This window comes from Indicator indicator, chromosome 4 (genome assembly GCF_027791375.1).
Source record: "Indicator indicator isolate 239-I01 chromosome 4, UM_Iind_1.1, whole genome shotgun sequence".
Lineage (NCBI taxonomy): Eukaryota > Metazoa > Chordata > Aves > Piciformes > Indicatoridae > Indicator > Indicator indicator.
The window spans coordinates 6,072,337-6,084,383 of record NC_072013.1 but is presented as its reverse complement, the minus strand read 5'-3'; the positions used below and the strand labels follow the sequence as shown (position 1 = coordinate 6,084,383).

Here is a 12,047-nt window from a genome sequence, read left to right as displayed (position 1 = left end):
TGATTATCCTACCTCTGCACTGGTTTAAATGTCTTGCTGTGCTACCTGGATCCTGAGTCCTGTCATGCTTTCTGCTAGATTGGCTGACTCCTAATTAGCAGGTTGCCCTGCTTTTACTGACAATTTTAAGGAACTGTGAATCAGCCTGCATCCTAAGTTTGAGCTTCTTTGGGAGTGCAAGCCTTCAATTTTTCCTGTTCCCTGCTCACATTCAATTCCTCCCAAATGATCTTTTGCAGACAAATATTGCCACTAGTGCTTCACCCAGCAGCCACCTCCCACAAGTCTATGCAACATTCAAGAAATGCTTGCTCCACAGGAATTTCACTATTCAAATAACCAGGGAAAGAAGTGATGTGTGGCAGAGGAATCTCAGCCATGGTGAAAGGCATCCCCAAAACACTCTCTGGCACAGATAATGTTTTTTTGCTCAAGGGAGGGCTAAAACTCTCATGAGAGGCTCTCTGATCCCTTATTAACAGAGTTTCTTTAATCTAGCAAGACTGTCTTCTTTTCTCCTGAAAGGAGAAGCTAAGTCCTTGAGAACATAGCGTTGCTAGAGTATAAGCACTAAATAATGGAATAATAGCATTCAGGAAATGCAGGACATGTCCAGGCAGAGCCTCACAGCACCATGCTGCATTAAGAAATGAGTTTGTAATTCTGCCCAGCATCATGCTACACTAGTCAATGCAGAGAAAAAGACTTGGATCATGAAGTCACACTAAAAGCTGAGAGGGTTCTTCATATGTCTTTTAGAAAGGAATCTGTTTGTGGGATTTGGGAGCAAGCAGTACTTTGTACATGTATCAGCATAGCACAGAATGAAAGTATTGCTACAGACCATAACAGAGATCACTCTTTACAAACAGACTTGTACTACCAGATGTGGGAGTGTTCTGGAAGCTATCTGATAAGAGCAAAGTGCTCCAACAAATTTAGCCCACTCCGTGATCCTGCCATAAGACAACAGGTTTGACTGATGCACTCTAAGAGAAATCTCAGTGCTGATTTGGAGCTGCAAGAGCAGCTACAGTTTTGAGCCCTAAACTCAAAAGACTCTCCAAGGAGACTTGCTCTCAGCCACTTGCATGCAGACTTGCAAGCAAGTCAGTGCCAGACAGTAGAAGGTGGCAGCAAACAGCAAGACACACCACAAAAAGCCCCACAAGACTACATCCCCAAAGTGAGGTTAACATTATTCATGATCATATTAATCTCTCTGAAACAGATCCCACTTAAAATCTCAACAACCTTTTCTAAAACACTGCTTGGGGGGAAACTATGAAGAAACTAAGTCTCTCTCAGCCCATGGCAACAAGCCCAATGGCATTAGGCAGCAAAAGAGTGTGCAGATTACCCAATAGAGCGTATTAATGAAGAACAGATCACAGCAGGTTAAGTGCAGCATGGAAAGGGAACAGCATTTATGCAAAATGCAGCTTAATAGCAAAAAGGAGAGAGCAAGTCTTGGGAACAGAAGCTGGTTTTAGTCATGTCCAATTTTGCACAACAGTACATGACCTCAGTTTTATAAAATTAATCAAATTAGTCACATAAAATAGACATTCTTATGTTGTTAACAATTCAAATTTTATCTGCATGCTTATATTACTGTGGGCTAGGTCCAGAGAGTGTTTGTTATAGGAAGTAATATTCCACACAGACTGAAATATAAAGAAACAGCAATTCCAGAGCAGTTCCAGATACCCTCCCATTTACAGTCAACCCATCACGTCTACAACACCACCCCCTCTTCCATGCTGCAAATCCACGACACACTTTTAGATGTGTATGCAGTACTAAAAAGGGCTTTGATTAGGATCCTTGCAATACACAGCTCCCAGAATAAAAGGGAAGCAGCACACATGGTGCAACACTTGAAACTCAGTGACTGAGGACAGGTATCTGCTCCTTTTCATGCAGTACACAACCCCTATTATAAGTAGCCATGACTAGGAAAACTGGCATCCCAGACACAGAATCCATGGCAACACTTCTTTTTGGTCTAAATTATTTTACGATTACAGAGTCACAGAATCACAGTGTTAGGGGTTGGAAGAGACCTCCAGCACACAGGATGTCTCTCTAACACAGGGTTTAAATGTCAGCCATGCCTTTGCCTTCAGGATCTCCTTTCACCCTTCTTACCACTTGTAACAGTTGGGCCTCAGAGCCAGATGCCCTGCAGGGAAGGAAGAGTAGATACATGGAGCATGGTCTCCCCTGTGCAGCCACTGCCCCATCAGCACATGGTGGTGGTCACAGAACAGCATAGTAATTCTGTTCTCTTCTTCACCCCACAGCCCTATGCAACTTGGTAGGCATCTAGCCCCAAATCCTCAGTTTGGTACTGCAGGCAATTCCAGGAGCTGGAACGGGCAGTCTTGAGCAGCTTCCAGAGAAACAACCACACTTAGTTGTGCTTTCACTGTTTACCCATACTGATTGTAGTTTAGTTTCTAATCAAGAGGATGACAAGAAATCACAAGAGCAACAGCTCAATGTGGTTAAGACCAAATATGTTCACAGAACCTGAAGTTACCATCGCTAAAGAGCTCCCAAACCTGCACTGGTCCTGTTTATTATTCCTGCAAAACTTTCAAAAATTTCCAACAATTAATTACACACAGCCTGAGATGTTTTGAAATCTGATGGCAAGGATGATGTGGGCCTGAACACCTGTGTAGGCATCTACAAAAGAGGTTCAGCTCAAGACCTGTAAGCAAGTCATCCAGTTCTGGAATGATGCAACAATTAAGGCATTTGGTATTCTAAACGTATGCCTGCATCTTTCTTTCACCCTCTGATCAGAATTTTACTTCTACCCAAAATATTCCCCCAGTAACAGTTACATAGAAAAGGGAAGTTGTAGAGAATCTTCCCTAGCCAACTCCACATACAGGGTATACCCCGAAGCATACACATCTGCTTAGATCCTTGCTAGGATGGGGATTCAAGATTGAAGAGCATGGTGGATATTTCACCCAGGAAATTTGTTGAGAGATGCTGCTTCTCTTCTGGACTTCCCAACTGAGATTTTGGAGTTTGGAAGGAGCAACTCTGAGTATTGAACCAGAATAAATAACAGTTCAAGAGCTGACTTCAGCAAGGCCTCACAGACTTTAAGAGCTGGCCTACAGCTCCTTTGCAGAATAGAACCCAGGCATGCCAATTTTCTGCACAAAGGAGGCAGCATCCAAACCACCTCCACCAGATGAGATCTATCCTCAAGCTGCTGGGAGCAAAAACTGTTTAAAACTGTTTACTAAAATACTCATTTTTATACATCCTTTTAAAATCAAAGTTTAATTGATTTGGAACAGAAGCCAAAAGGAAGTGTTTGTTTCAGATGGAAACCAGCTAGATTCCTCTGATATTGTTTCTCACTCACATCCTATGCAGGGACAATTACTTTAAATGCTACAATAGAAATGATGAAGCTGGCTCCTGAGGTCTGTGGAACATGGGGTATTTTTATCATCCAAGGAATAATATGAATTCCAGTTAATTCCAGCTACAAAGGGATCAGAGTCTTCCTTCATCATGCCAGGTAAAACAGAGATAGGACTAAAAAGAGGAAGAATGTGAACTATGGCCCAGTTGCCAGCTGAAAACACACCGTCTTTGTAAGCTGACTGTCCACTGACAACCCAGGCTGGCCAGGGAATGTGCAGGAAAGAGGACCAGCAACTGCTCTGCAATTCAGACATTGGTACCAACCTTCCAGACAGACCTGTCTGAAACGAACCTTTATCCACTGCACTCAATCCAGCTTACTAGGACACACACAGAAAAACAAACAAACAAACAAAAAAAATCAACCGCATGGATAGGTGACAGGGACATGAGAAAGTCAGCCTTCCTCTGTCCTTTTTCCTTGAACTATAAAGTTTAACATGGAACACTTAGTCAGCCCACTGTGCTAGGTTTTGTAAGTATTCCCCTCTAGTGCCAACATAATCTGAACAGCTCTACATAAAATCAGATTTCAACAGCTGAGTGTAGTTAGACTGCAAGAAAATGCAGCCACCTTTTCTCTTATGCTCACCTTCCCAAGATGGTCCACTCTATACATATGCTACTGCTCCAAAGTATGCAGAGTTGACAGGATGGATAAAAACATTTCCCACCTCACCGTTAAAAAACAAAAACAAGCACTCCTACACACCAGATAATGGGAGGGTAAGGCTGACGGAGGGAATAAAAATTTTTGGTGGGTTATCACAAAAAAAAAAAAAAAAAAAAAAATCTTTCCTCTCTTCTTTCCCCAGGCACCACAAAGTGCTTGAACCAACCCCAAAGCCTTCTGTCTCTCATCTTTTTGAAGCCAGTATTGATTATACTTTTGATTTTTTTTCCCTTCAGAAGACTTTGCAAACAGTAGCTAATGAACTTAACATTCCTCTGAGGCACAAGACCTCTAGAGTAGTAGTAGATACAGAAAAGCTAAGGCAAAAAACATTGTGCAGTTTACTTAAGTTCACAAAGAAGAGGTCAGAGTTGCAGGAGTTTGGCTTTTGAGATGTGTGCCAAACTGGGCAGAGAGCATAACCCTCCCACACATTAGAGATCTGCATATGAGCCATTTTTAACATCCAGTTCAATTAGTATGGGGAACACTACTCGATATGCTAGTGGTAACAGAACCAAGTATCACTCTTCATTTCTGCCTTGCCTTTGCAAACTACTCCTCCTCCCAAAGTCCCAAACTTCACAAGAGCTTCAGTTTTGCAGTAACAATTTCAAATTCTCTGGAATTCCATAGGACCACTTCCAGCCCAGCTGTCCCTGAAGTGTGCCCAGCAACCAGGACTACTCAATTCTCACAGATACTTTAGGCCAACAAACCATAAGCCTCCTCTACTACCTGTGCCTAGGATAACTGCTTCTCAAGAGAAGCTGCATTGTGAAACAGCTCCAGCACATCATTTAATTCCAGCAAGTGAACAGAGAAGAACCAAAAACCCAAACAAAGCAGTTTCGTTGCTTCTCTGTCAGATCAGGAAACTAAATCAGGGCATAGAACAGGACAAAGAAGCCTGCAACTAACAATTACCCTGAGGAGGTAAGAGGCTCAACAAGACCACTCTTTTGTGGACAAAGCACAGGTATCAGTAGAAGCAGCATGGTCCACCCTGTTCTTTGTGAGCTTAAGCTCTTTTTGCAGCTCATCTTCAGGGAAAAATTGACCTCCCCTGCAATTTGTTTTTTTTTTCTGTGCCATGCTGGAGGCCAATGCCATTTCTGTTTCTGAGCTGCTCTGCAGGTGGATGCCATTACATGTACATACATTTTTTTTAGGTATGGTGACCTACCAAAGTTTCCAGTTGGGTTAAACAAATCCCCAAGCTTTCAACACTTTTGAATAACTAAGAGTGTGCACCTATGATGCTATCATCACCTGGTTCATCCCTTAACAGTGAGGCTCCTGCAGCCACTGGGATCCTGGCTGAAGGAAGCCAGTGGAAATTTTACCTGTGTGAATGATCCATCCTCATTGCATTCTGGGATGAAGACTGCTTCCTGAGGTTTCTTTGCCTGTTCCAGCGCTTGAGTTCTCTCTAATCGACACTTGCTTTGGCCAGCATCTACAGAAAGAAAAGACAGACCCACTTAGACTGCACACACCATTTGGCCTCTTCAAAAGCTACCAGATGTCCCAAGCAGCTGCCGGGGTGGGGGAACCCAAACAAGTATAAAGGCATCAAGGACCATTACCTGCACGTCAATGAGGCAGACACAGAGTTGGCACATCCCACACCCAAATATGAACCTAGTCAATCAAACTGGGAGCCAGCTAAGAGCTGCCTAATCTCCTAGGCAATACTTTTTATGGTTATCCAAGAGCTCTGAAAGTGTTTTTCCAACAAGTGCTGGAGCACAGAGTCCACACAGTGAAAGGCTATCCAGGAAGCAATTGTTTGTGTTGACATTAACAGCCTGAAATTGAATGGCTGAGCAAAAGCCAAGTAACTTGGGCCCAACAGTGAGCAGTATGGAAGAAGGGATTGCCCAGAAAGTTTGTTCTGTCAGCAACTCTCCCAGTAAGATAACATAACCAGCTACCCATCTGAACTTCCCCCTTTGTGTGGTTCAGATAAGGTAGATCTACACCTGTGCTTTCCTGAAACCCTGCTTCTCTATCCAGTCCAAGTGCTTACAGCCAGGTGTGCATAATATTTTCTCCTATCAGTTACTCAGCTGCAAATAAAAAACATTGCAAGCAAGGCTTGAAAGGGTTAAGATCTCAGCTCTGCATTCATTTCAGATGATGGCAGCATGTAGCATAACCTTCCAGGTCCAGCTCACTGTTAGAGAGTGCAGATCTATATAAGCCTAACATCCATGACTGATGGGTCAAAGGGGAGAGCTCTGCCCTGCAGAGATACAGATTGACTCAGTGTTTATATTTTAAAACGTGATGTCTAGCAGTACTGCTCTTCAATCTATAAAGAGAAGAAAAACAGTAAACACCTGTTTCCATGGGAGTTTGACTATCACCTTCTTCATTTTCCCATGATTCAAGTGGCTGAAAGACTTTCAGTACAGAAACTACAAAATATGATCATCAGAATCTTTCAGCATAGAAAGTGATCAAGGTTGAATCTCCATTTCTACAGGCACAGAAATCACACTGGTTAACAAAAGCCCCACTGGCTCCCTGAAGGTCCCATACTCTACTTCACAGATCACATAGCTTCAATAACAGAATCACTAAAATCAGCACTGAATTAGAAAGCCAGTTGTGGTTCTCAGATCAACTGAATTCACATTGCATGGCAACTCAGGCAATTTCCATCTGAGCATACCTAAATGGAGAAAACAGTGACAAGGCTGGAAATAGAATTGATAAAGACAGACCAAAGCTTTCAAACAGTACTCCGTTCCCAGTTTGCCAGCAGAGGTTCAGTTTAAACACATCACATTACTTCCCACGAAGGATTTCACAAGCTTTCTGAAATTCTGGGAAACAAACCTCTCTCTTTGGAGAAAGTCACCATTTATAGCAATAGCATTCAGCACGGATGTCTGTAGCTTAGGCACTGAGTCACAAAGCAAGAAGGCCCATAACAACTCTGTCACTGACCCACTGAGTGTCTCCAAGTTGGTCACCTTTCCTCCTTATGACCTTGTGTCCTTTCTGATCCTGTCACTCTCATCTTTAGACTGTAATTTGTTTGTGGGGTATCTGCACAACACTTAGCACAAGGAGCTTTGATCTCAGGTAGACCTATTATGAGCTTGTATAAAGAATAAGAATGTTACAGAATGAAGAGACTTCCTTGAGTAAAGCTTACACTGAATTTAGAGAAGCAGCTGGTGTGGGTTTGTCCTGATTGTTTTGATTGTGTTGGTTGGTTGTTTTCTTCCTAATTACCCTTCCTACAACCTTCAAGCTGGAATTCCTTTTTACCCCTTGCTTGCCAAAGTGACCAGATGATCAGTCTTGTTGCACAGCTTCATGGGAGGATGGTCCTGCCAGGAGTACAGCCCCTTCCAACACCTCATTGTTTCAGCCAAAAAGGAAGCACTGGCAATGCTGTTAACTGGAACACCTATCACCTGCAGATCTCCTGTTCAAGCTTAAGAGCCTAATCTTGCTTGGCATGACACAGGATGTTATTACAAAACCAGATGGTGTGGCTGCACCACCTAAAACCACCTTCAAGTTCTGCTTCAGAGGAGACAACTAAGAAGCCATCTGCACCCATAAGGAGAGGAAACTAAGAGTTACAGATCTCTCAGGTGACAATCAAAGCTCAGATTCAGAAATGAAAGTGTGTTTTCTAGTCCCTCCATCTGAAGCTACAGGGCTGCAGACAGGCATATTTGGTTCTCCTGAAGATAAGACAGAAGTATAAAACACTTCCACAGAATATCTAACTTTAGTACTGATGCACTCACAGTTGGATGACTAAAGCTGGATGCTTCACCACATGGCTAGTAGGAACAAATGTTCCGTGGCATTTCCCATAGTACAAATACATTTGCAGCCCAGGCAGAAGGGAGACTGACTCAGATCTTTGTTCAGTTTGACTAACAAGCAGACATGAACACGATCAAGTCCTTACTATAAGGATAATGTAAACATGTAACTGCCAAGCTGACAATTTTAACTGGCCTTTGTAGGTTGAACCCTCTACTGCCAGCCAGTAGACCACACTGCACAGCACACCACCACAATGCTGCATTTAAGAGCTCCTCTTGTTGCAGCATCCTCTTCTGCCATTCAGCTCTTGGCTCAAGGGATGTCTCCTCATCAATTGCTGCTGAAGTGCAGCGAAGACAGATAGCTTTTCTTCTGTTCACAAACACTCAGTCCTAGTTACTTCTTCCATCCTCCCTCATTGATTTTCAAAAGGTCGTGACAGTTCTTTTACAGCCTTGACTTGGAACCACCACCTCCACTGTGCTGGCTGGAGAGGTGTGTGCATACCACTGTCTTTTTTTTGTCTGTTGTTTCACAGTTCGGTTCCAGTCAAAACAGCGCCATTAATATCAACATTTACCAGTTTGTTTTTAAAAGGGCTGTCAATCCTCCGCTCTCTCACTCCACAGGCTGTTATTTTTATAATCTTTGCATCAACATGTGATTTCAGGGGGATGACTTCACCTTGCTATTTTTGTTAATTAGAAAATGTGAAATATTACATAAGTGCCAAACATTAAAAAGTAGCTGCCAAATAGCTCACGCCAGATAAAAGAATCATTACAAGTTTCACCAGAGCCTGATGTTGTGATGTAGGCTTATAGATCCCACTCTGCATCTTGATTTTTTTTTACCTGAGCGTTGAGCACTTCTTCTTCCATCTTGAAAAGGTTCTCTAGAATATCAAACACCATGCTCAGAAAACAGAATGGTATTAATGCATTCTAGTTTCATGGTCCAGACAGGCTAAGTAGGACTTTCCTCTCTTACATAAGGTGAAAACCCAAAACTGGATGACTTTTTCAAAAAGGAGAACTGTTTAATAATTTGGCTTGCAATATCTTCAAACTTAGGACAGATTTATTGCAGCTCTGAAAGCTGCCTTTTCAAGAAAATTAATTCACAGGTTGGTAGCTGGCGACTAGGAAATTGTGAACTGCAGGTGATGTTTTTGACATCTGTAGCCTAATCTGCAGAATGCAGGCACACATAATTGTGGATTTTGCAATGAAGTTGGCTAGTTACCATGGTTGATCTTATCCATGAAGAGTTTATTCAAATGAGACCACCATGTCCCTCATAATATACACATTGCACTCCTGAATAAGCCCCAAAAATTCCAGCGCCCTCTCTTCAACAGGCAGAGGCAATTTTGACACCACATGACAGTAAAACAGCTCCAGGCATAATACTAGCAGCAAATCTATACAATGGAACCACAAAAAAATCTAGCCTTTTAATTTTAATTCAGTTAAAAGCTCAAAGGGCAAAAATTGATCCATGGAGCTTCTGAAGTATTTCTAGTTCCACACACAGGCCAGATCCTCACCAGGCATGAAGCAGTCCGGCTCCACTGAAGTCAGCAGATTCGCATCCATTTACTCCAGCCAATGATCTGTGCCTTTGCACCAAATGGGCAAAAATGGAAGCTGAGCAAACTACAAAAGCATGCCCAACTGTCCCACAGGGTGTTAAGCATTCTCCACTCTCCTCACTGCTTTCCATTTAATTCTGGCAAGTCCTACACCTGGAATATCCAAATTGTTTCCTTTCATGCTGATGATGAAGGTATCACCCCCCTCAACCATTTCTACACCAGAGTCACATAACCTATTTGGAGCATGCTGAAAACATGCCTAAATTTGCAAAGTGAATGGAAGTATAATTTCAGTTTCCTGACTGTTGTTGAGGAAGGACCCACTTCATCTTCCCTCAACTAAGAGCAAAAAAAGTTCAAAGACAGAACACGTGCATCTAGCACAAACTGAAAGAAAACAGAAAAAAAGATTTCAAAATATCATCTCCTGTCCAATCAGAACAGTAGGGAGAAGACAAAAATTACCCTTTAAACAACTCCACTCCTAGTCAGGAGACTTTCCTTTCCAGCACATCAGCCAAAATTTTATACATCCACGTGTCTCAGGAGGGCAGAAGTTCTGTTAAAATTCCCATCAGTAATTTACAGAGAGGTTCATTCCAGAAAGTAGCTTGTGGAATGAACCAGCAGATTTTCAAAACTGACCCTTACAAATCTAAAGGGAGTTTTTAGACTATTTCCACCCTTTTTGGGTGGTTGGGGTTTTTCTCCAATTAAATAGGCCAAACAAGTTCCTAGAAACCAACCAGTTAACATAGAACTTAAATGTGTTTTAAGCCACACGTATCCAACACACCCCAACACCCACTGCATAATCTTGACAGATTGCCAAGGCTCGTTTCACAAGTATTTGTCCTTCATCCCTGCAACCCTCTGAAATAGAAATCTCATTTGACATCAGATCTCAAGATGCCTGCTGACAAAAGATGCAGGTAGGAGTGCTTGGCTGTGTATGTTGTGCACAGCTATGCCATCTGGAACTGTTCTCTGGAATCTCAATGCAGCTCCATTTGTCATGGATGTCCCAGTTTGATCATCTTAAGCTACTCATGACTTTTAACCCTTTGTGATGTGCAAGTAAGGGTTCGGAGGGAGTTCAGCACTGAAGGAATTCCATGGAAAAGCACGTGAGGAAGCTAACAAGGAGTGAAAGCTGAGTAAGAGTTATAGTTCCCAAAGGGCTGCCAAGATTTCATCTTTAAAGGTCCTTAGCTTCTTGAGAGAGAGCAGAGAGCTAAGCTGAATCAAAAAGGTTCTGTTCTCACAATCTGTTTGTCTTGGCAGAAGCACAGTTCAAGCTATCAGTATATGAAATTAGAAACTTGAGGTAATCCGGGGTGCAGAACCATGCCTTGCTGTCCACAACATACTTCCTCTTTCCCTTATTTTAGTTACCTGGGAGGTTTTTACCCCCCTCCTCCTCAAAGGAAGCACAAGCCAAAATTGCTCGTTTCATAAAGGTAAGTTTTACAGTATCTATCACAATTCACTGGGCTCCATGGCCCATGGGATCCCTCTTCCAGGCAGTTCCCTTTCAGAGTTTCTGTCATGCAGAAGAAAATGAAGGCTGTTCAGAGTGAACCTGGTGCCCTACAGCAGCAGAAGGTGCTCAAACACTGCTAGTGATATCTTGTCCTCAAGCAAAGGAAGGAAACAACCTGGCTAAGTGCCTGCAGTTAGGCATACCAGTCTGTATTTGTCAAGAACAGTGATCTCTAAGCACAACTAGAGGTCATAACCCCAACACAATTAGAAAAACAAAACACATTCCAGTAACACACCCCACACAGAAATCACCAGAAAGCTTACATTTGAATGGGATAGTTAAGAGTATTCCCAATTCCCAGATATTCATGGGAGTCTTCGTGTGTAAAAGACTCATAGTTGTCCAACACTCCCAGGTTATTAGGTGATGTACAGTACCACAGGGCAAGAAAAAAAAAGAACATGAGTAGCTTCAGCTAAACATTTCAGTTGCATCTGAGTGCAGAAAGGAAAGAATGTTACCTGTGCTTAAGACAAAAGTCTTTAGTTAGTCACTACTTTGGGGCTCCTTACAGTCACCATATACAGCAAGCTGTGTAGTTTGGCAATCAACATTTTCTCCAGTTCCAGAAACAGGCATTTTTGCACACAGATGTACCACATTCCAGTTCCCATGTTTCAAGTGGCTCAACAGCACCAGTTTATATGCCAGTATCTGCCACAGAGTTGCTTTATCTAAGTCACTCTGTTCAAGTGATGAAAACAAAATCAGGACTCCCATGACACTGCTTCTTATTGTAATGATATTTTAAAAGGCATCACTTGCAAGAACACTCCAAATAAATAAATAAAATAAAGCTTCTGGATTTTCAATACTCAGAAAGCATGATTCAAAGGCTTTTTTCTGTGCTATGGAGGAAAAGCTGCCATAAAGCAACACAGCAGTGGTGAGGAAAGGAAAAAGAATTCAATTTTTTTTTTTTTTTAACTAAAATCATACAAGTAAGCTTTTTTCCAAATGAGAAATTGTTG

At 42.3% G+C, this 12,047-nt stretch overlaps 1 protein-coding gene across 1 annotated transcript in view; it reads right to left on the bottom strand.

Annotated features, from left to right (window-relative positions):
- The window catches only part of SMOC1 (SPARC related modular calcium binding 1), a 93,642-nt gene that overhangs the window by 76,033 nt on the left and 5,562 nt on the right, over positions 1-12,047 (bottom strand). Inside the window, exon 3 of the mRNA XM_054400217.1 lies at positions 5,479-5,591. Coding sequence (XP_054256192.1) covers positions 5,479-5,591 — 113 coding nt within the window. The remainder of the gene's footprint in view (positions 1-5,478; positions 5,592-12,047) is intronic.